Source organism: Herpailurus yagouaroundi, unplaced genomic scaffold, assembly GCF_014898765.1.
Source record: "Herpailurus yagouaroundi ecotype Mexico unplaced genomic scaffold, PumYag 142, whole genome shotgun sequence".
In the NCBI taxonomy this organism is placed as follows: domain Eukaryota; kingdom Metazoa; phylum Chordata; class Mammalia; order Carnivora; family Felidae; genus Herpailurus; species Herpailurus yagouaroundi.
In genome coordinates, this window is record NW_024412397.1 from 51,357,936 (window position 1) to 51,382,887 (window position 24,952).

A 24,952-nucleotide genomic window follows, 5' to 3' on the forward strand; every position below is an offset into this window, starting at 1 on the left:
TGAATTAGATGACTCTGAAGGTTCCCTTCTGGTCTCCACCATTCTATGGCTCTACAGTCTAAAAACACAATACGTAATATTATAACGGAACAGTCTACATGGACAGAGGCAACCCAGGTTTTATCTTTGCAATGCAGAGATGAGAGTGTTACACATAACAGCATATTCCCACCAAATGAGGTTCTGCTCAGGGGACTAAGAAGTGGACAAGAGGAATAGAGGAACTTCAAGTGTGTTTTGGGAAACCCTCAGGAAGATACTCACATCTTTGGTGATCTAAGGAAGGTGGGCAACAGCAAGCAGAGCGCACTGGAAAAGGCCTTACAAGGCTCCCTTTGGGTTGTGCTCTGGGCCAAGTCAGTGGGCAGACCCTACATGCCACTTGTGTCTGATACCTGCACTTGTACCAGGCAGCCTCTGTAAACAGTGATGATCTCTGCCAAACAACGTACTTGCATGTATTACATCCAGAGTAGAAAGATCAGCTTTGATGTCTTCCTAGGCTCACTGATCCTTTCTTTCATGTGTCTGTGTTCTGATTCACTGCTTTCCAGTCATTATTGTTTCCTTCCTTCTACTTATTTTGGGATTGACTTGCTTTTCTTCTACCCACATAAAGTGGAAGCTTAGATCATGGATTTTCAACTTAAAAACTTTTTTTCAAGGGCTCCTGGGTGGCTCAGTTGATTACGACCTGGCTCAGCTCAGGTCATGATCTCATGGTTGGTGAGTTTGAGCCCCACATCAGGCTGTCTGCTTTCAGAGCAGACCCCGCTTTGGATCCTGACTCCCTCTCTCTGCTCTAACACAGCTCACGCACATGCTCCTTCTCTCTCAAAAATAAACATTAAAAAAAATAAAAAACTTTTTAAAAAAACATGAGTACTTTAGAGGAGTCTAAACACTGTTTTAACTGTATAAATTTTGATATATTTTCATTTTCTTTGAAACATTTGCAAGTTTCCTCTCTGATTTCTTCTTTGATCCATGGGTTATTAAGATGTGTGTTCTTTAATTTACAAATATTTGACAATATTGCAGATATCTTTTTTGCTGTGATTTCTAATTTAATTTTGGTCAGAGAACATACTCTGTATAATTTCAGTTCTTTTTAAATGTATTGAGACTTGTGTGATGGCCCAGCATATAGTTTATCTTGGTGAATGTACCGAATGTGCTTGAGAAGAGTGCATTTACAGCTCTTGGGTGAAACAGTCCATAAACATCAATTAAGTCAAGTTAGTTAATAGTGTCCATCATATCCTTACTGATTTTTCTACTTATTTGCTCTATCAATTACTATAAGGAGAATGTTGAAATCTCCTTTGAAGCCTCACTCTTTGCTGTGTCCACATTTAGGGTTGGTGTGTCTATTTTCTTGATTGTGACATGGTCCTGGAAATCAGACTTTTTTTACATGAGCAGCAACATGTCTCACTCATTGTTGCCTCTGTACTTTGGAAAAGATCCTCTAGGCCAGCACAGAGGCTGGCTCACAGTGGACTCACCAGGATAATTCACTGAATGTTGACATAGGACTATGGCCCTGGATTCCAATCTCCAGTCAGGGTTTGATGCTGGCCAGGAAAGAAGTTTTCACAGTTCTGTGGTGAAATGAAAAGGACAACTGTGTGTGTGTGTGTGTGTGTGTGTGTGTGTGTGTGAGAGAGAGAGAGAGAGAGAGAGAGAGAGAGAGAGAGAGAGAGAGATGGCCAAGTGTCTTCTTGGAAAGGACTATAGACTTGGTTTTTTAATACCAAGATTTGTTGATAGGCAATTTTTAAAAAACATGTCCTTAAGTGGCAAATAAAATGTTGGCAACGTATTTCAGCCCTCCATTCTTTCCCTTGGAATTATATATGAGTGTGGACCCAAAGCATCTGGGAAACTGTCCTGGGCAGCATCCTGAGCCACCACAGATTGAGGCAGGTCATATATTTTATTAGAAATAAATCTTAGTGCAGGTGTGTATATGACCCAACCCTTTAGCATCTAGCATCCATTCCATGTTATTACCTTTGCTTTCTGTCTGTTTTTTTTTTTTTTTCCAGCAGTCTTTGTCAACTAGGTCTCAGCATAAAAATGGAGGTGGGGGGGGTGGGTAGGCAACAGGCAGGGAGAACCTTTTATCTCTTGTCTATTTCCACTTCAACAGTACCACAAACACCTGAAACAATTTCAAAAGGGCTGTGAGAGTGAGGGTGTGGGTGGGTGTGAAGCTGTGTGTGTTGGAGGAAAATGGTAAGACGACATCTAGGAGACATGATTGATTCTTCTGCAGCCTGGGCAAGGCACAAAGTTGTGCCTTCACAACCCTGGTGTGGGATCTGAGTGAGATAATTATGTGTGGCATCTGAGTAAGGATACGGTAAAATACATAAAAGCTAGGTAGTGTTATTCTGCAATTACTGACTGGTATGAAGATAGTTGAAATTATGACAATAATAGTGATAATACTGAAACTAGTAGAAGTACTGACATTTCTTGAGCACTTCCCATGAACCAAGTACTGAACTAAACGCTTTATATATACATAATCTCATTTAATTTTCACAATACCAACATAGGTCCTTCTGTAATACTGCCAGGTGAAGACATGAGATTTCACATGGTGGAGTAACTGGCAGCTACGAATGCCACGTCAAACCCTGGAACCCAGACCTCACTGCATTGGCTCTTTTTCTAGTTTGAGCAGTGTTTATTATTCTATGTCAAATTAAATTAGCCTTCCATTATTGAGGCCTCATAATATGTCTGCCTAATTTATTCTTGCTTTTAAAACTTGATCCTGGGGACTTTTCACGTACTACATATGTGTTCCTCTGGGTGGAAAACGAGAAGTGCAGTGTGTGCTGTGGTTAGGGTCAGAAGCCAAGGCTCTCAGGAGGCTCCAGGGTGGCTGTGGCTGGGGAGGAGTTCCCAGCAAGGTGTCTGATCATCTAATCCCTCTCAGGTTCCAGGTACTGACACTGGTGCTCTCCTCCCAGTCACCAAATTCCTGCTGGAGCCCGGGGAAGAGGAGAAAAGTTCCCCTTTGGGAGAGTTGGCACAGACAATAATGCTTCAGCTCAATCCATCCCATATGGGCCAATCTAGTTTTTTTCTTGGAGGAAGGCTTAAGATTGAATTTCTCAGTGAGTCTAACCCAGACCTTTTATGCACTTATAGCTGTGAGGAAAGTGGAGAAGGCTGATTTTTTTAAAGCTTGCCCCACCCTTTGTAATGTTTATTTATTTTTGAGAGAGAGAGTGTGAGCAGGGGAGGGACAGAGAGAGAGGGAGACACAGAATCTGAAGCAGGCTCCAGGCTCCAAGCTGTCAGCACAGAGCTCAATGTGGGGCTCAAACTCACGAACCCCAAGATCATGACCTGAGCTGAGGTCGGGTGCTTAACTGACTGAGCCACCCAGGCGCCCCTAACTTTGCCCACCCTTAAAAAAAAACAAAAGATCCTGGCACTCCTGTCTGTTGAAGACAAGATTTTTGCTTTATCCTCTAAAGGGAGATGCCTTCCATCTCCACCGCCAACCCTCCCAACTGTTTCGCGTCTCCTCAGTACATCTCTGCCACGCTGGGTGCTCAGGGTGGCTGTCAGCCAATTCCCCGAGCGCCAGGGTGTGGCATAGCTTCCTCTCCCCCAAGGACAGGTGCAGAGGGAGCCGACAGGATATCTGTCAGGCCAGCAGGCAGAAAGCCATTTGCCCTGTGGGCACTGTGAGGCTCGCCTTCGGAGCAGACCTAAAACCTTCTCATGTTCCATCTTGATGTTTGGTCACTGTTTTGTAAAGAAATGGCCTTACTCAGGTTTCTACCTATACCCTCTAATCCTGGTCCCGTGGAAGATTTAAAAGTACAAAGCTAAGCTGCCTGTCTGTCTACCTGTGCACAGGCACACAGAAACATTTTAAAAACTCTCACTGGCTTCTCCACCGCCTCTGGCCCCTGCTTCTCCTCCTTGACAGCTACAGGCTCGGCCTCAATACCTCCGACACCATCTTAGTCCTGAAACACCTCACTGTTTCCTTCCTGGGTGCCGTGGTCACTGCTGTCTCCAAACCACGCCTGCTTGAGCCTCTGCAGGTCTGCCTTCTCTTCTCCAGCACAGGAAAGGCTGGTTATTCGGAGGGGAGTTTGCATAAATTCTGCTCCATGTGGTGCAGCTTGTTGCCTAATTTCACATCCATTAGAGGCAAGGCAGGAGTTGGAAGAAGTGAAATTCAGATTGGTACAATTCAGGCCACCATATGACCCTTGGGCAGGATTAGGGAAGGAGCTGACATGACAGCCCCGGGATTGAATTAGGGGCACAGAAGTCCCCATGAGCCTGGGAGTCTGAGCAGGTTTTATAAAGGGCTTCCATTCTTTGTCGTTGCCTTTACAGAACTCAGGTCACGCTGGACTCACAACACACACCTTTGTTCACGGTGCACTTGTCATAAACTTGTAGTTCATAATCACACTCTGGCCAGAAGCCCCGCTGGGGTCAGGGGCAGTGATGGTGCTGTCCTTAAGGGAACTCCCAGCTCTTGTCAGGAACAGGGCTGGGGCAAGTTCTGATCATGCCTGAAGTAGTCTGGGCTTCCTTATCCTTCAGAGCACCATTTAAGGAGAACACCTCAGTCCAAGTACCATACTGTGAGCTTTTATGAGTCTCTGACTTTTTTTTCCCCATATAAATGAAAAAAATTCACTCCATGAAAAGAAAAAGGAACCTTATGTTATAGCACAGTGATTCTCAAGCACACGTGGAAATACACAACACTTGTACCAGAAGCCTCAGTGTGAGGGGCATCTAGGGCATCGGTGGTTAAAGAAGAAACTGCAGGGGGTCAGGCAAAAGGTGAAAAACAAGAGCAGTCCAAGTCTTCCCAGGGATCTGGAAGGCTCTGAGCACTCACTTGTACTCTGGAGACGTCCCATCCAGCCACTTCCATTCATTTTCGTGCTCCGAGTCTGTGAGGCCGATCCAGTGGCTGTCTCTTCCTACTATCTGCTTTTTTATCCATTGCTGAAAAACAAAACAGTGACAATGTGTTATTATTTTGGGGTCACACATACCTGGGGGAATTCCTCTGTCCCCTGCAGCATTTGGGGGAAAAAAGGACATTTAAAAGAGGATGTTTGTTAGAGCACATACATGCTTCTGCTCTCTTTTTTACTGCACCTGTTTTGTTTTGCAGTGTTTTGGGGCTTTGACACTTTCTCCTCTTAGAAGTTTGTAAGTAACGTTTATGGGACGCTTTTCCTCTTGTAAATCACCCAGACAACTCAATGAATCCCACCAGGCTCCATCCCTCTCCATCAGCTGTCGCTCCCATGTTCTAATACCACTAACAACCGTGGCATTATTGAGCTCTTCCTTTGGCCACGTTCCACGTCCAGTGTGTCACATGCCACATGTCTCTAAGCCTTCACAGCAACCTATGTAACCAAGATAGTAAGTGGCTGGGCTGAAATTAGACCCAAGTCTACACAGTCTAAAGCCCAGGCACCTGACTGGATGCTCATTCCTGGCCAGTTATTGCAGGAAACATCTGTTTTCAGGGTTGTGTCTGCTGGAGATACTTAGAGAAAAGGAAGGAGGCCACTGGAACAGTGTGGCACCAAAGCCCATTGGCATGGTTGCTAGAGGGACCTCAGTTTCAGCCTCAGCTCTGCATTACTTTTTAATCCCATAAATAAAGCCATTGAACCTTGTGGGGCCTCAGTTTTCTTATCTGTAAAAAGGGGATAATAATACCCCTAGGTTCTAAGGTTGTTGTGAGGTGTAAAGGAGAAATGCCTTGTACCGTGCCTGGCACACAGTAGGGGCCTAGGGAGTGGTCAACATCGTTATGTATGGGCTCTACCCCGTGGTCTTCTCTGCTCTTCCTGACCCTGCTGAAGCCACAGATCTGGTCCCTTGCACCCACCCCTACAGTGTTCATGCCCCTTTGTTTCTCTCTCCACAGGCGTTTGATGCCAGCCTGTAGGCTTCTTTTCCACATTACGGCTCTTTTGACAGCCACCAGAGGCGGGGTTTGGGAGGAGCCACAGATCTCTGGCTTAATAACGCAGTATCTTCCAGGTATGAAGCAAGAGGACACAATTCCCGTGCCATGAATGCTTCTTGTCACTGGATAAAGCCCAAATCTCCAGAATGCGGCCTTCTGTGTTTATGTGACTATAGATTCTTGAGATCTTTGAATTCCCAGTAAGCATGCAATTTCCAGATGTAAACTATCCTTAAATTATAGTTTTCTCCAAGTATGCTGCAAACATACCTGTTCCTCTCTTGTGTTTATGAAAACAAGATGTGAAGACTTGTCTTCACAGAAAAGTTTTGCATCCTCGAAAATGTCTTTCTCAACCGAAAAATAGTAGCATTTGTCTGTGAAGTTCTTCCAGTGAGGTGGGCAGCCTAGGAATGCAAATGTTTAAGATTATTAATTAGGGGCGCCTGGGTGGCTCAGTCAGTTAAGTGGCCGACTTCAGCTTGGGTCATGACCTTGCAGGTCGTGAGTTCAAGCCCCGCTTTGGGCTCTGTGCTGACAGCTCAGAGCCTGGAGCCTGCTTTGGATTCTGTGTCTCCCTCCCCCTCTGCCCCTCCCTGGCTCATGCTCTGTCTCTGTCTCTCAAAAAATGAATGAACATTAAAAAAAAATTTAAAAAATATTAATGAAAACACAAACACACACACGAAGCACTATGCCTTTCTTCAGTTATATGTCAGAGGCCATGGCTTTGGCCTCACTTCCCTCACAGGCCAGGAGTGAGCAGTTCCAGCGTCTGTGTGTGAGCCTGTGACTGCCCTTGACAGATACCTTGGGAGCTAAGACTGGTCCAGGAGGGCAGGCCACAGAGCACACAGTAGTCAAACCTACGTAGCCTGGAAAATTATTTTTGCTGGGTCTTAGTTCCTCTGTGTCTGGATTAGTATTTACAGTGACAGAAACAACAACAAAAGGCAATGCAGATAGATGTTCCACATCAGTCTGGAGTCACATGGAACTAATCAGTAACTAGATGGGAGCACCCAGAACCAAAACTGGGCTTGTGGAGCTACAAGGATGACCAGAGTCATGCTTAAGGAAATCAGGTGGAACTGGGTGTGATTCAAAGGAGAGAAAAATAGGCTTGGTTGATAACCAAACACTGAGGGTTTTGCCAAGTTATCAAAATTTAGTAAGCAAATTTAATAATTATAAAAAAACTAGAAGCACCATAACACCTTCTCGAAACAATGAAATCTGGGCTTTAGTAACAAAATTCCATCTACGTAGTTACTGAGGGATGTCTATCCCCCAGATTGAAGGGCATAAAATGAGAACAAAATGGGTCGGGGGTAGCCAGCCTCAGACTGTCACAAAGGAAATGTCTGGGGACGCATTTGTCCCTGAGGGCTTGACTTAGCTAAACAAACAAGTGCTAGAGAACCTGATAGTGTTTAGAGAGAAACACATGTGCCTGAGTGACACTGCCTGGTGCAGAGGCCTGTGAGAGCAACGGGGTCCATGCCTGCCCACGTGGTGCCTTCAATGCCAAGAGAAGTGGGGTGTGGGTGGCATATGGGCTGCATGCTGGGGGCTGGGCACAACCCCACACAGTGCCCTTGACCCTGGTTGTGAGGGAGGGCTCAGACTTACCATTGGCCTCAGGTGCAGAGGTTGGCTCATTCTGTAGGGCCAGGGGCATCGCTGCCCCTGATGGGCCTGGGGGGCCAGGGGGGCCCTTTGGGCCTGGCATGCCTGGCACCCCAGGCAAGCCTGGCAGCCCCCGAGGTCCAGGCACCCCCGGCTCTCCCACGGTGCCCTGCAATCCCTGGAAGCCAGGAGGGCCCTGAGGGCCAGGGAGTCCATCTTTGCCTGGTGGGCCTGCGGGGCCTGGGTCTCCGCTGGGGCCCTGAGGGCCAGGCTTCCCAGGGGATCCACGGGAGCCTTTGGGGCCCTGCAAGCCTTTGGAGCCTTTGCCGCCACGCTCTCCAGGGGGGCCAACTGGCCCAATTGGGCCCCTCTCACCAGCGGGGCCGGGTGGACCAGGCTCTCCCTTCTCTCCTTTTTGTCCTTTGTTGCCAGTGGGACCAGGGGGCCCCTGCTGTCCTCTGTCGCCTTTTGGACCCCTGGGGCCAGGAGGACCTAAAACATAAAAAAAATGTACATGGCATGAACAAAAATCCATTGTGAGTGATAGTGAAGAATTTATCTTATAAAATATCTAATTAAAAAAAATCGAGACATATAAAATATATTCATTAAAGGACTGCTTCTTGTTTCAGTATACTGTTGTCGATGGTATTTTTTTCAAACAAAAAGGTTTCTTAACTAAGCTCACCCTTTCTGCTCCGAGCATTTAGAATATATTTTTTTTAATGTGTTTTTTTTTTTTTTTTTCCTGTTTTTGAGAGAGAGCAAGCAAGCGCACAGGGGAGGGGCAGAGAGACAGGGAGAGAGAGAATCCCAAGCAAGCTCCATGCTGTCAGCCCAGAGCCTGACGTGGGGCTCAAACCAATGAACCATGAGATCATGACCTGAGCTAAAGTCGGATGCCTGACCGACTGAGCCACCCAAGCGCCCTGCATTTAGAATCTATCTTAACGGCACACAACCCTCTGGTATCCACTGATGTTTTAGGGGGAGGGACAGCTTCACTCCAACAACCACAGCAGTGACTCACACCATTCATCTGGGCTCCCTTAGTCGTCTGGGACTGTTCTATCACCAGGAGAAAAGCGGTGCAAGTTGGGATGGGGATTCTCTCCTACTATTTCCTCTTCTTTTCATAGAGTTGAATGAAATATCCCATCCAATGTTGAGATGCACCATTCTGCTAATTCATCCTCACCAAGTGGCAGCCTCTCCTCTGACACCTCACTCCCGCCCTCCTGCCCCCTCTGCCAGTGCTGCAGGGATGCTGCTGCCCTTGAGGCTGAGCCTTGCTCACCTGTGGAACAGCTCAGAGGGTCTCTGGGGGAAAGTGTTCTACGAACTGGGCTAAGTGTCATTTTCCCCAGTTTGTTAGTCTAATAATGCAAATAGGGCTGTGGGCTACAGAAAAAAATAGGCGACCATCTAATTGGGCAAGGGAGAGGAAAAACAACAACAACATTTTTCCCCCAAAGGAAGAAGGCAAATACCTGCTCATCCCTTGTCATCCTAGAGATGCTCACACAACCTGGGATTGTTTTGTTTTCTGTAAATTCTTAGAGGTGACAGGGAACTGCACACAAACATACCACAACCAGGATTCATATGGTGACTTGACAGTTTTTGAGCTAGTTTCACATACATTATGTCATCTGAACTGTATCTATGAGATTATATTCCCAGAGCACATTTGAGGACGTGTAGGGCCAGAGACACCAAGCTCTTATTCCATGCTAGCTCCTCAAGACAGATCTATCCAGGAGAATGAGACATGAACAGTTACAGTCTAGTGGTGGAGCTGGGATGGTAATTCCTGTCTTCTCCTTGCAATGACTGTATTTAGGAGGACACTATTCTCAAATATTCTAGTCCCTGGAACTTTTGAGTGTCTGAGATCTCATTGTTCTCTATGTGAATAAGTAAAAGAGATCCACACTCATTCTTTCCATAGAAGTGGAAAGCCTTTCAGGCTGGATGGGCAGAAGTGCTGGGGAGAGGGAGAGTAGATAGGCCTCCCACCCTATGTTTCTCTTGATCCCCTTACCCCACTCCTCCCCCACCAGCTGGTCAGGACAGAACACTGAAGCAGGCCTTCCCGCCTCAAGGGGGAGATGGCATCTCTCTGCCCCACTCCCCTCTCTAGGCCTTGATGGATGTCCACTGTACCCTCATATTCTCCATGGCCCTAACTAGCCCACCCATCTCTGTTCTCCCTTAGCAAGAACCTTGGCTCTGGACTCAGCTTTCCTCATTTAAGGTACTCATGATGTTGCCCTGGATTGACTGGCAGACCTACTACCAAGCTGTAAGAGAGTTCATGCTAATGGTTAGGACTAGCTTCAGTGTGTTTTTTTTGAGAACCCTTTCTAGGGGTCTTTCTCATCTGCCTGAGAAGACTTTGTAATGAAGAATTTTCTCTCCGAACCCAACTCACTGACTTTTGCCCACCAGCTCCTATTGGCTGCTCTCCATCACTAGCTCTCCTGGCCCTTATTTCCATCTCGTAGTTGGACAGTCCATTATCTCTGGGATGTCCTGCCAGCACCTCCAACCTGACATGTCTAAAACTGACCTTATCACCTCTTTATTGTTTATGCCCTTCTTCCATCATCCCTCATCCTACATCATCACAACCACCTCTTCCCTCTGTCCTTCATCATGACCCAGTGTGGGGGTTCTCTTTTTGGCAGATTTTTATAGTATCCTCTATAGTAACTGCTCTTCCTACCTTTGATTCCTCTCCATTCATTCCACTCTGTATCTTTCCCACATTTGTCCCACAGCTCTGATCTCCACTTGCCCTAAAATATTTTGTCCCCACTACCTGGTCATGTGGTATTAAATCAGGGTTTTCATGACCTGGTCTAACATGTCTTTAGTCCATCCTCCTCTGCACTTCTGCATATCTCTTCTCTTAAAATTGCCTCTGCTCATATCCATCTGGAGAACTGTCATCCACCTACCACGTAATCCTCCCAGGTGGAAGTTTTTCCTCTTTCTCTAATCTTTTAGTACTTGTTTGTTCTTTGAGAATACTTCTCCATCTAGCAGCTAGCAGTGTCTGGTGTATAGTCCTTATTCAGACAGTGTTTATCAAACCAATGTGCATCACAGATCTAAATGCCTAGCATGCTGATGCCAACAGTTTGGGCCCCAGGAGAGACCAGAAGGGAGAGATTTTGGGGGAGCAGCGATTTGCTTGGTGCCCCTTACCTTTCTAAGAAGTAAAGCTCCACTCAGTCTATGTATCAGGATGCTCCTGGCTGCTGCTACGGAATGGTCCTGGGGAGATCTTTCTTGACTCTACACACATTTAAGAATTGATCCAGTAGTCTCTTCATCTGCAATCTGAGGTGTTTTTTTTTTTTTCCTTTTTAAGCTGAGAAGGCTCTTGGAATGTATTAGTAAAGATAGAGAAGGTGGATTTTCATTGTCAAATCGATCTTCTGTAAAAAAGTATCTTAGTTCCTTTGTGTGGTTGAGAAATAGTGCCCTAGAGATTAATAGTGGGGATAGTGGTGTGTGCATTCATTCCTCCATAATGGATGTAGTATTATGGAAGGTTCTAGCAGAACAATACTGACAACTAGGCCAAGACAACAACAACAAATTCTAATTTAGTTAGAATAATAGCAAAAATAAAAGTAGCTTTTCTTCTCACCTGTTTCTTTTTATGGTCTATGTTTAGACTTTAGAAATCCAAATAAGAGGTTTTTTTGGGGGGAAATTCAAGTGCTTTAGATTCTTTATTCCTTATTCTCCTTATGGGTTTTGCCAACAATTAGTGTTTCTCAATCACTCACAACTGGGTTTGGTACTATACTTGCAGGTTATGGGAAATGGATTTACCCATGCCCATGGAATAGTGACTATTCTGGGACTTGTCTTCCTGACATGACAGGGAGTTATATTTCTTCCAGAACACCTTCCTCTTGTTTCTAACAGAACTCTGAAGACACACAACTCTCTACTCCTCTCCGGGTAGTAGAGACCTTCCTTACATAGGATGACAGCTTTTCATTAATCTTATTTCTCTCTGAGGTTGGGTGGGTTTATTACAGTGTTTAGCTATTTCCCTCTGAACTGAAGTGCTTCTCAAATGTCTCCACTCACTCCACACAAAAGTTGTGGCTTATTTTAAGAATGGCATCAAACATGGATCCCATAGTCAGTGCAAAATATCAGCAGGTGCTAACTTCCAGATCTTGGGAAGGAAGGGAAAATATGTCAATATGCAAGGTTTTGCCTCTGATATAAAGGTCAAAAATCTCTTTTTTAAAAATATTTATTTTTGAGAGAGACAGAGCATGAATGGGGGAGGGGCAGAGAGAGAGAGAGGAAGCCACAGAATCTGAAACAGGCTCCAGGCTCCGAGCTGTCAGCAAAAAGTCTGACATGGGGCTTGAACCCATGAACCTCGAGATCATGACCTGAGCTAAAGTCGGATGCTCAACCAACTGAAGCACCCAGGCACCTCCAAATTTTTTAATTTTATTTTTAATTTATTTGAGAGAGAGAGTGGGCGAAGGGCAGGGAGAGAGGGAGAGAGGTCCCAAGCAGGCTCCGTGCTGTCAGCGCAGAGCCTGATGTGGAGCTTGACCTCATGAAACTGTGAGAACATGACCTGAGCCAAGATCAAGAGTTGGATGCTTAACTAACTGAGCCACCCAGGCACCTTGAAAATCTTATTTGTGATGCATTTCCCAGCTGGATTAGAATGAAAACTGAATTTTTTACAGGAATTGCTACATCTCTCTTAATAAGACAAGGTTGAATATCAATGACTGTGGATAAACTCCTGACAAGCACAGTGTTATCGATTTCTTCATCCATAGCTGCCCCAGCCTTGGGAGAAAACCATTATGACACTAGAGCAGGAAGCTGGCACTCTACCTTCCAATGCTGGGCTAAGTAAAAATGTACTCTATGTGTCCCATATGTAAGAGGATTCATTTATATACTTAAGTATTCAGTAAGACCGTACTTTGCTCACTAAGAACTAGAAATTTCCAACTTGTTTCTTTTTAAAAATTACTGAGGAAAAAAAGCTAAAACCACTGGCTACCTGTAAAATAGCCATACTGGCTACCCATAAAAAATAGATTATTAATGCCAGGGGTATATCTTCTTCTAGGACCTGGGATGCTAGCATCAAATATTAGTATCTGGATGATCCCAAGCTTTTAGGTCTTACTTGAATCTTTAATTGGGCAGCTGCTGAAATGAAAAGAAGATGAAATAAAAGACAAGTCACCCCTAGTGCCTTAAAACCGCAACAGTGAGATAAATGACCCAGGATTATTTATGAGCTTGGGCAGTAACAACTTGTGTTCAGAGTCGAGAATGTGGTAAATGCTACATGTGGAAGCAGATGTGATGTCCCCCTTCAGAAGCAAATTTGAGATTTGCTTTCAAGACCAAGTGAGTGGCTCCCTGGCTCAAGATTCTGAAATGCCGGAATACCCAGGTTGGTGGTAAAGCCATTGCAAGCTCCAGAAATGCCTGAATATGACCTAGACCAGATCTTTGAGCAGCCTGTGTTTTACTGCCAGCAAAACATCCTCCCTGTTCCCCACCCTCCAGAATTGGGAGCCTTGAACACCTGAATCCTCTAAACAGTTTAAATTTTTTTTTTAACGTTTATTAATTTTTGAGACAGAGAGAGACAGAGCATGAACGGGGGAGGGTCAGAGAGAGGGAGACACAGAATCCGAAGCGGGCTCCAGGCTCTGAGCTGTCAGCACAAAGCCTGATGCGGGGCTTGAACTCACGGACTGCGAGATCATGACCTGAGCCGAAGTCGGACGCCCAACCGACTGAGCCACCTAGGCACCCCAAAACAGTTTAAAGAGGACAGAGTAAATTTACATCACTTTGCTGTTTCTGCTTTGGAAACCAAACTGCAGGCCCTGAGGAGGACCAGCCCTGTGTCCTACCTCTGAGAAAAGTTTCCAATTTGTTTTCCAATAAAGCAGAAAGTAGAGAAACCACTTCAATTCTTACTGCCCTGCAAGATTTTGGAGACTTCATTTTAGAACCTCTAGTGGTAAGGTTAGAAGACAGAGAAAACTAGTCGTATAATCTGAGACATTTTTTCTTCTTATTTTTTTAAAATATGAAATTTATTTTCCAGTTGGTTTCCATACAACACCCAGTGCTCATCCCAATAGGTACCCTCCTCAATGCCCATCACCCACTTTCCCCCACCCCCCATCAACCCTCAGTTTGTTCTCACTGACGTGCTTTAAAAGTACTTGTTTGAGGAAATTTAAAAGATATTATTTGGCAATAATTTTGAAAAATAATTTGATTCTTAACCTCATGTTTAAGACAGGCTTCTGGAAAGCCACGGAAGCTCCCTCTGCACAAATATACCCTTGTCCACAGGGTATATTTAAACCACCATTTCTCACCAACTGGCCATAGTTCTGTTTCTATGCCCTCAAATGCCTGCTCTCAAAGGTCCTCAGACAAGCAGTCTTCTTTGAGGAAGCATGACAAGAATGGCAGTTGGCAATGAGAGAAATTGAGGCCTCCTGCCTGATCCATTCAGCCTTCCTACGTATCTGTCAAGGTCCAGCTCAAATGTCAATCTGTTACACCTCAACCGACTGTTCTACTGAAAACAAACTCTTCCACATTTCAACTTCCCAAACATGCTATCTTTTCTCTTACATCGTTGCATAGCAGCAGGGGCTCATGTAGAAGCATCAGTTTGGGAATTAGATCCAGGGTTAGTACTCTCTGACATTACTAGCTCCTTGACCTTGGATAAGTTACTCAGGCTCTGTGCCATGGTTCCCAGCCCTGCAAATGCGGAATGCTGGTAATTCCTACCTTAAAGAGATGGAAGAAGGAAAACAGACAAATTAACCAAGTGCTCAGCAGTATGACTGGCACACTGCAGACAATGGACTGGAAAGTGAGTGAAAGCTAGCTGTCAGCAGCACCTGACTCTGAGTCCTCTCCAAGGCTAGGCACTGGGCTGCCAGCAGTAAGTACTTTTGGAACCAAATCAACACTGACCCCATCTGTACAATTTTATTCCTTGAGCACACGAAGCTGTTGTTTGGCACTGTGATGTAGCAGCTGGGGCTGCAGCAGAAACCCTGGGTAGGCACTGAACTTACTCACATTTGAGTATGAATATTAGCCAACTGCCTGCTAGGCACTGTACGAAGAGCTTTATTGACATTATCTCATGAAGTTCTCATAACTCGAAAGGTAGATGCAGAATAGGAAACTGAGGCAGGGAGAGGATGAGGAACTTGGTATTTGTGTTCAGGTCTATTTCCAGAGCTCTTGTTCTTACCCACTAAATCTGTTGCCTCTCTCACAAGAACAGAGGAAGGGAGCCCTCTGATTGTGCTAGGAAGGTGCACCTTGCATTCTTTGCTTCCTACCCAAGAGTGCACTGTGATGTTATGACGAGTGAAGTCCTCCACATACACAATGAGCATAAAGATATTTACATTATTTGTAACAAAAACAAGGCTTTTCCAATAAAGTATTTTTGGTTTATGGATAAAGAGATAATTGTTGCTGGGATTCAACATGGGGTTTAAAATCTATTTCTAGTTATCACCTAGCTTCAGTGCAAGCAGGCAGCTTCAGCTTCTACTTCGAAATGAGGCCAATGTCTCCTGTGACTGAACGCCATGCACCATATGCATGAGGGCTCATTAAGTGCGAGTCCAAAGGATTTCCCTGGAAGCATCAGGGTATTCTGAATCTTGCAGAGGCAAGCCCACCATAACCCAAAGTTAATCCAATCCTGCTCCATCCTACTTTATCTCATCTTTCCCTCATCCTCAGGAACCAGATTTGCTGGGAGGGACAGAGGAAAGGCACTGGAGAAGTGCAAGGGGAAATGGAGCTCTGCCCCCAGTCTCTTCTTCCATGGGAACACCTCGTGAGCATTCCTGTTCTGAAGGAAGTTGAACAGATTGGAATAGAATGGGGGCAGTTTGTTTGGCCTGAGAAGTTTCATTTACCTCACAGAAAGTGCAGGTAATAAAAAGACCAAGGATAAAAGTAATATAGGAAAGGCATATGTGAAAAGGAAAAAATCATTCAGAAACCAGGATCTCAGGTGTTTCAGAAGCATGGAGTCAGAAACCTCATTGTAACAGATATGTTCCACTTAGTATGTCTAAACGGGCCTCTCAACCTGAACCTCCCCAGTCTGTCCATCTACCTACTTGCTTCAGCTAAAAACTAAGGAGATATCCTGCTCCTCTCTTTCCCTCACCCTCACAGCCAATCCACCCATCAGCCTCATCTAGCCACATACACTGGCCCCTGACCCTGTGTTCAGTTTCTGTCCACACCCCTCCACCACCACCCCTACAACACACCATGTCTCACGGCTGCTCCTCTGGGCTTCGGACACTTTGCGTAGGAAATTCTAGGGTCTTGGGCATCAAATGGGGTCAAGAACAGGTTGATGTGAGCTCTGAATACTCGCAGCCCCTTGAACCTGTAGACTCCTCCCCCTCGGCAGAGTACAGCCAGAGGAAGCCAGTCAGGGCTTCTACAGCAGGGCCCTGTTGACCACGGAAGGGTAAGGCTGCCCTTGAGCCTGCCTACAAGACTCCTCCTCAATGATGAGACCCATTTCTCTTATATCCACGTCACTCATATCTGGCCCATAGCTCCTCACTGGACCCCCATCACCCTGCTTGCTCCCCTGTAATCTATTCTTCTCCCACCTCACCCCCTGACCCTGCACCCAGAATGACCTTTTAAAAATATAAATCAGACCATGTCACCACCTTGCGTAAAACCTCCCTGTCGCACTTAGAACAAAATCCCAGCTCCCTGCCCTCACAGACTACTTCAGGGGCAGCTGGGGACTGTAGAGGAGGGTCACTCACTTTCAGCGATTACTGACGGGGTTGGCAGCATGGGCTCTGGCACCAGGAAGCCTGGACTTGATACTATTTAGCTATTTACCATCTCTGTAAATTTGAGCAGTTTCCTTAAACACCTCTCTAAACCTTAGTTTCCTCATCTGTAAACTGGTTATGATCTTATAAGTTCCTATCCTACAGAGCTTATGTAAAGCACTCAGTATACTCACATTCAACATTAGCCAATAAAAATAACCACAATAATGGAAACATTAATTTAAAGCCAGGGTCTGAATGTTCAACTATAAGCTTTTCACACACTTCCCTAGCTGACAAGTCACACTGTCTATACACACTAAATATGTCAGAAGTTTACTTGTAGAAGACAAGCTAGCAATTGGACTAATGGAATAATAAAACCATAAAACTTATAGTTGGAAAATGGCCAGAAAACTACAATAGGATTTTCTAAGGTTTTACAATGCCCAGAGAAATTTAGCAAGCTCTTATTTCATGTGGTTGCATTATCTATTGAGATATGCCCTCATTCTGAATTTGAGAAAAAACAGGGGAAAACTAGTCCCCTAATACCTTTTTTATCATTTGAAAACCTGTCACTTATTCAGAGTATGACTTACACCCACAGTGTCCCTGCAACTGTCCATCCCCCAGTTGGGACACCCATATTTCTCAGGGAAGCCATTATATTTACAGGCAACGCCAATTTTTATAAGCAACATCATATAAAACCAAAATGTTTTCTATTAATGAGTACTCATTAGTCTGTTTCACCCTCCTCAGATGTCATTTAAAATCTCTTCCATGTGACAGTCTTTAAATAGCTATAGATAGCAGCCTTATCTCCCACTAAGCAGTCTCTCCTACAGGTTAAAGTTCCCAGGTCCTTCAATCTTTCCTTGAGCACATCTAGACTGCATAATCCTGGGCAAATTTTTCTGAACATGCTGCTCTGTGAACATCCCTCTTGAAAGGGACCCCTCCAAAGTACACACTATCCTCCAGGGGTAGTCTTGCCACACTGAATGGAGTAAGATATCACCTCCTTCATTTTGGACATATTTCTATTGATATAGTCAAAGATCACATTAGATTCACTGGCAGACACAGTGACTTGCTTACAATCAACTAAAACCACCATGCTTTTCATGCATACTTCTTTAAGCCATGCTCTCCCATCAACATTGTTCTATTTGTTTTTTTCCACCTACCAGCAGGATTTTACATGTATTCCCTATCTCCTTCATTTATTGGTATCTTTTTATTATTCTAGCCTCTCCAGGTCATTTTGGATTATGATTCTGTCATCCAGGGGCTAGTATATATAGTTTCATGTCATACAAGTATTGGATTACCAGGTCATCCATATCCTCATGCTAGTCACGGACAAAGCTGTTGAATGGGCCCCTGCCATCTGCCATCCAGACTTGCTGCCAGCCTCACAGGGGCTCATTAATTACCATTCTTTAGACCCATTCTGTGGTAGACACACCCTAGGGTCATCTCCAATGACTCATACCCTCGTGTAATCCCTTCCCCTTGAGTGTAGAACCTGTGACTTGCTTCTAACCAACAGAACATGGCAAAGATGATGGCATGTCACCCCCTTGACTTACATTAGATGAGATGACATTACATAACACAGTCTCAGCAGACTGGAGTGAGAGACTCCCTTGCCAGCTCTGAAGAAGCTGCAGTGTTGTCAGATGGTCACGTGGCAAGAACTGTAGGTGGTCTCTAGGCCAGTACCCCTTACTCCCCTGAAATCCCCCAGGAACCTCAATCTCACATTTGCAAGGACATGAATTCTGTCAAGCACCTGAGGGAGCGTGGAAATGGATCCTTTCCCCAGTCAAGCCTCTGATGAAACCTCAGCCCCTCGGTGACACTGCACCCTGGTGAGAGACCCTAAGCAGAGGACCCAAGCCTTGCCCAGACTCCTAACCCACAGATATTGTGAGATAAGAAATGGGTGTCACCTGGGTGGCTCAGTCAGTTAAGCATCCAACTCTTGATTTCGGCTCAGTTCATGATCTCATAGTTTGTGAGTTCAAACCCTTGTCAGGTTCTTTGCTGACAGCATGGAGCCCGCTTCAGATTCTATCTCTCCCTCCGCCCCTGCCCTGCTTGCTCTCTCTCAAAATAAAAAATAAACTAAAAAAAAGAAAGAAATGGGTGTTGTCTTAAGCTGCTGAGTTTGTAATTTGTTACATAGCACAGAAAACCAACGTAACCCATAAACCCATCGAACTGTGCTATAATCCAGTAGCTATTTTTACCATCTTGTTCTTAACAGCATTAGTGACAAATGCCTTGGTAAAATCCAGATATGCTATTTTTCATTCTCCTAGTTTAAACAATCGAATAACTCTGTTAATATGCAGAAATAAGTTTAGGTTCACCTGCTTTTTTTTTTTTTAATTTTTTTTAACGTTTATTTTTACTTTTGAGACAGAGAGAGACAGAGCGTGAAGAGGGGAGGGGCAGAGAGAGAGGGAGACACAGAATCTGAAACAGGCTCCAGGCTCTGAGCTGTAAGCACAGAGCCCGACGCAGGGCTCGAACTCACAGACCGTGAGATCATGACCTGAGCCGAAGTCGGACGCTCAACCGACTGAGCCACCCAGGCGCCCCATCACCTGCTTTCTTAATGAACTCCTTGTGATGATTACTGCTTTCCTGAAGGCTCACAAATTATCCTCTTCTCAGGCTTGAAGACAAATTCCCATTCTACACAGTGTGTAGAATCCACCTATATCCTCTTTTTGAAAATCAGGATTATTTTGCTTAACAGGTAGTCTCCTGATACTCTAAATCTCTTGATTTTTTTTTTTAAAGGTTTACTTATTTTTGAGAGAGCGAGCATGAGTGAGGGAGGGGCAGAGACAGAGGGAGACAGAGGATCAGAAATGGACTGCACACTGTCAGCAGAAAGCCTGATGCGGGGCTTGAAGTCTCGAACCGTGAGACTGTGATTTGAGCCAAAGTTGGACACTTAACCAACCAGCTGCCCAGGCGCCCCTGACCTTCTATTGATTTGAGCTACCTGAGGGCAGAGACCACCTGGGCTTCTCTGCATACCTCAGAGGGCTCAGCACAGCATCTTTCACATAGTACTTTCAACTTAAAACCTGTGAAGATAGTTTATGACTAAAAAATACTATTATTACATGGTTGCTGCAAATCTCAGAAGGAGACTTAATTTGAGCCAAATATTTTCAATTTACATGGATGACCTGGATGAAAGTAAAACTCAGATTTTATATGCAAGTCACATTCTTTCTCTCCTCTGTGGCCTTATGGTTACTGGGATGGCCATCCATCCATCTGCTCATGACACTTAGGAATAGGAATCTCTGAGGTGCCTGGGTGGCTCAGTCATTTAAGCATCTGACTCTTGATTTTGGGTCAGGTCATGATCTCATAGTTCATGAGATACAGCCCCGCATCAAGCTCTGCAATGACAGCACAGAGCCCGCTTGGGATTCTCTGCCCCTCCCCTGTCATGTTTGTGTGTGTGCGCACACACACACACACTCTCTCTCTAAAAATAAATAAACTTAAAAAAATTAGGAATATCTGTGACCTAAAAAAATTAATCTTGCCTTCAAAGGAGCCCAATTTATAAAGACTTGAAAGAGCTAGGCACTGACAAAGTCCAAATTCAACAAATATTTAATGGACTGTCTTTGACCACTGACCACAAATTCATAGTTAAAACTCTTTTCAAGATGTGGAGCTTAATCTCCCCGGGTTGGACTTAGTGATTTATCAGATTATGGTGGAAGTGATGGTATGTGACTTCTGAGGCTAGGTCATAAAAGGCATGTGACTTCTCTTTGTGCTTTCTCTTGGATCACCTGCTCTGGAGGCAGCCAGCTGCCATATAGTGAGAACACTCAAGCAACTTCACGTTGTGAGGAACTGAGGCCTCCTGCCAAAAACCATGTACGTGAGTCATCTTGAAAGCAGATTCTCAGCCCCAGTTAAGGTTTTGAGATGACTGCAGCCCTTGCCAATATTTTGACACAACCTTATGAAAGATACTGAGTGAGAATCACCCAGCTAAGCCACTCCTGAATTCCTAACCTACAGAAATGGTGAGATAGCAAGTGTTTATTGTTTTAAGTTGCCAGCTTTTAGGGTCGTTTGTTATACAGCAATCAATAACACAAATAAATTCGGAATTTTCACTTACCTTGTAGTATTGTAAAATTCTTGATGAGCTGACCATGCTTGGAGTCTACCAGCTTCATTTCTTCCATAATTACTGATAAGTTGGCTACTTCAGTATCTAACCTTGACCTCATCATGTCTTGTTGCATCCTGAGAGAAACAGAATCCAAACGGATGTTGGCCAGTGTGTTATTCAAGGAGGTCAGGTCGTCTGTGTGTTTGGTCAGCGTATCTGTGCAAGTCGTCCTGACTTCATTCAGATTGCTGGTCAGCGTCCGCAGGTAGTGGGCAGTGTAACTGATGTTGCTAATGATGTTCACAATATCTGTCTCAAAGAGCTGGAAGCGTTCCTCCAACTGGCTGAACTTGATGGCTGTTCTGTTCTCCGCATCCTTGTGTACGTCCTGCAGGTCTTTCAGGTTCTGCTCATTGGCTTGTGAGGCTGTGGTGATGTTGTCCATCTGACCTGTGAATGAACTGAGCTGGCTGTTCATATCCTCCAGGGTGTCGTTGTTAGCTTTGGCCAAGGCAGAGTTATTGGCAGCCAGCGTCTGTAAACTCTGCACTTTCTCCTTCAGCCAATCAGTGTCCTTCTTGGCTTGAAGGAAAACCTGCTGTAGATTTTGGAAGTCGTTCTTGATTCGCTGGATGGCCTGGCTCGTGTCATCCACAGACCGCTGCAAATTAGTGATGAGGTTCCTCTGCTGCACCTGGGTCAGGTTCAGGTTGTTGAGGTTCATAATAACCACGTTATGAGAGTACATTTGGCTCTGCAGATTGCCCTGCAGCACGCTGGTGTCTTGCTGTAGGTTGGTGACATAGCCATTATACGCTTGGAGGGTTTTGTTTACAGTGGTGATGAGGAAAGAGTTATTCTCCAAAGTTTCCTTCAGGTGACTCTGCCTGTCCACCAGCGCATCCCCACTTGCCTGTAACTTCTCCAGCGTGTCTTTGTTCTTGCTGGTTTTCTCTGTAATCTCACGAAGCTGCTGACGAAGATCCAGTATGTCTGATCTGAAGGTAGAGAGTTCTGAGTTGGTGCTTATAGCTTTCTTCCCAGTTTGGTCCCCTGGAATAAGACATGTTTTGTTACTTAGTGATATGAAGAAATGTTCACGTGAGGTCAAAGATCTCAAAGAGACTTAATTGGTATGCACTGCGTATTTCAGATATAAAATCTGTGATATATGCAGAATGGTCTACGTTAGTAAAACCCACGTGTCTATTAAAACTGGGTCCTGGAAAAGTGGAAAGGGTACTAACTTTGTAAGTGCTTTTCTCAAAGAAGGAGGGAATTCTACCAGATTCTAGAGCACTGGGCAGGGTGTCAAGAAGGCAATAAACTTTATTAAATTTACCATTAATTCCTTCCCAAAAAATGGAAACAAAAATTCAAGGATAGAACTGGAATCTTTCATTTAAAAAAAATTAATTTTCATAATTCTTCAATGCAGTTTAGAATATTTCAAATAGGAATTGACTGGAAATTTTATAAAAGAGCTTTTATTCAAGTGTATTTGTGGTACTTTTTGATCAGGATTGGTCTTCAGATTTTTATAAGCATTTTTTTTAAAGTTTATTTATTTTTGAGAGAGAGGGAGAGACAGACAGAGCACGAGCAGGGGACTGGCAGAGTGAGAGAGGGACACAGAATCCGAAGCAGGCTCCAGGCTCCGAGCTGTCGGCACAGAGCCCGATGCGGGGCTTGAACTCACGAGCTGTGAGGTCATGACCTGAGCTGAAGTAGGATGCTTAACCGACTGAGCCACCCCGGCGCCCCAGTCTTCAGATTTTCAAATGCTTATTTTTGAGAGAGAGAGAGAGAGAGAGAGAGAGAGAGAGAGCGCGCGCAAGTGAGCACAAGCAGGGGAGGAGCGGAGAGAGAGGGAAACATGAAATTCAAAGCAGACTCCAGGCTCTTGGCTGTCAGCACAGAGCCTGACGTGGGCCCTGAACTCATGAACTGTGAGATCATGACCTGAGCTGATGTTGGATGCTTAGCTGACTGAGCCACCCAGGCGTGCCTGGTCTTCAGATTTTAACTGGCATATGGAGTAGTTTTTGGGGGTGGGGAGAATCCAACTCTAAGATTGCTCTTTAACTTTAAAACGTAGACACCTTTAAATTAAATTGTGAGGAAAAACTCAACACACAACACAAAAATTAATGTCCTTCTGGGTGGATGTGAGTTTATAGCAATGTCATTCTAAAGAGCTATGGTCTTTTAATGTAGAATTAGAGGATTTAGTTTAATGGGTCATTCTTGTTGCAGATTACCTAATTTTTTCAGGTCGCTTTCCACTGCTGTGAGCTTGTCATCATAGGTTTGGCGAGATGTCTCCATGCCACCTGTAACATTGTCCATTTTTTCTACAACTAAGATTTGGAAACTAAAGATTAGTACACACACCTGCTCATAATTTATTTTTCAGTTTCAACAAAAGACCATTTCATTACAGAATACAGGAAACAGATTGACACAAAAAGAGTATAAATGAAATCAAATATGAGGAATAAGCCATTCTCGTAGAAAAATAACTTGTCACAAAACCCAGTGATAGTTTATTTGGTTGAGAACTGTATGTTCTTATGATTCTGTATTGCCTCAGATGTTCCAGACCTTGTTTGAAACTAATTTTTAATTTTTATGTATTATATAAGCTTTTGATCTGTATTATTTTGTATAGGAACTTCCATAGGTAGATCATTTATAAAATCTCATCATTCATCAGACTCCCTACTATTCCTGGAAGGTGGTACTCACTTATCTGGAAGCAGAGTCCATAGCAAAGAACAGTGTTCTAGCTTAATTCTATAAACAGTCTTCGTGAAAGGGAAACAGTGTTTGCCGTTCTCTTTCAGGAGGCCTGAAAAATTTGGTTCTCCTTAGTGACAAGTGAATCTGTAATTTATCAGTTCCCAAGGAGATGCCTAAGTTGGTTTCCAAACAATGATCTACGAAGACTTTTCCTTTTTTTTTTTTTTTCTTAGCATTTTCTTGATTGTACGCGATAGGGAAAGAGTTAGTGATACAATGTTAAGTAAAAGCTTCTGGTCTCTTTGTTCTCAGAAGGCAGTCATTCTCTATGGTTGTGAATATGGTTTCTTTCTAAAATATCTATTTTTTTTTTTTAATTTTTTTTTTTCCAACGTTTATTTATTTTTGGGACAGAGAGAGACAGAGCATGAACGGGGGAGGGGCAGAGAGAGAGGGAGACACAGAATCGGAAACAGGCTCCAGGCTCTGAGCCATCAGCCCAGAGCCCGATGCGGGGCTCGAACTCCCGGACCGCGAGATCGTGACCTGGCTGAAGTCGGACGCTTAACCGACTGTGCCACCCAGGCGCCCCTCTAAAATATCTATTAAGAGTGTATTTCTCCAGAAGTGACTCCTGTGAGATCCAGCCTCCAGCAGCTTGAGATGCAGTCTTTCTTGGTATCAACGGTTTTCTGATAATACGGACTTTATTTTTTTTTAAGCATGAATATGTTTTGTATGTTAATTGTGAGGTAATGGAGCCAGTTTGTTTTTATTTATCAAGTGTCCCACCCATGCAAGACTGTGTTAGAAGATTCCCCTGGCTCCTATCAGGAAGCAGAAGTATGCTCCCATGTGTCTGTATGACCTAAACTGACCCAGCCCTGTGGTGCCTAGCACCTTCCCTGGAGAACCTTGCCATGCAGTCACTGTACCAAATACCTTCCCACCCAAGCCCTTCCATGTGTTCTTTCTACCTAGAATGTTCTTCCCTGGACTCTTCACCACGCTAAGCCCTACTTGCTCTTCAAGACTCAGCTCATTACTTCCTGTGGGAAATCTTTGCTGCCGGGCGTCTTGCAGAATTCTTTTGGCAAGTAGTCCTTTCCCTACTGTAGGACTTCCTTCAATGTGTTATCATGGCTTGTTTACTATTAGATCCTTTAAGGCAGGAAAATGTGTACGCAGTTTTATCCGTACCTCTTAGTGTGTGGCACTTAGTAGGCATTCAACACATATTTGTTTATAATGCTATTTATTTAAATAAATGAGAGTCTGCCTGCTGGCTACTGAGGCCTGTGAAAAACTGGCTGAGCTAGATAGAGGTCATGCAAACAAACATACAAACCAGACGCCCCAGGGAAGCCTCAGCACTGGCAACGAGTACAACATCCAGTTGAATGATGATTGTTGTTTTGGTAAGTGACTATATAGACAAGAGAGGTACAGTTACAGTAATCTGTACCTTAGGATTGTTAGATAGGCATGCACATTCATAAATCCCTGAAACTGAACAAAATGTTTCAT

The 24,952-nt window shown here is 44.4% G+C and overlaps 1 protein-coding gene across 1 annotated transcript in view; it reads right to left on the reverse strand.

Moving 5' to 3' along the window:
- Positions 1-24,952, reverse strand: part of COLEC12 (collectin subfamily member 12) — a 201,891-nt gene that overhangs the window by 24,709 nt on the left and 152,230 nt on the right. Inside the window, exons 4-8 of the mRNA XM_040479265.1 lie at positions 22,945-23,043; positions 20,690-21,736; positions 7,625-8,113; positions 6,263-6,399; positions 4,898-5,007 (exon numbers count right to left, since the gene is read on the reverse strand). Of these exons, the coding sequence (XP_040335199.1) occupies positions 4,898-5,007; positions 6,263-6,399; positions 7,625-8,113; positions 20,690-21,736; positions 22,945-23,043 (1,882 nt within the window). The remainder of the gene's footprint in view (positions 1-4,897; positions 5,008-6,262; positions 6,400-7,624; positions 8,114-20,689; positions 21,737-22,944; positions 23,044-24,952) is intronic.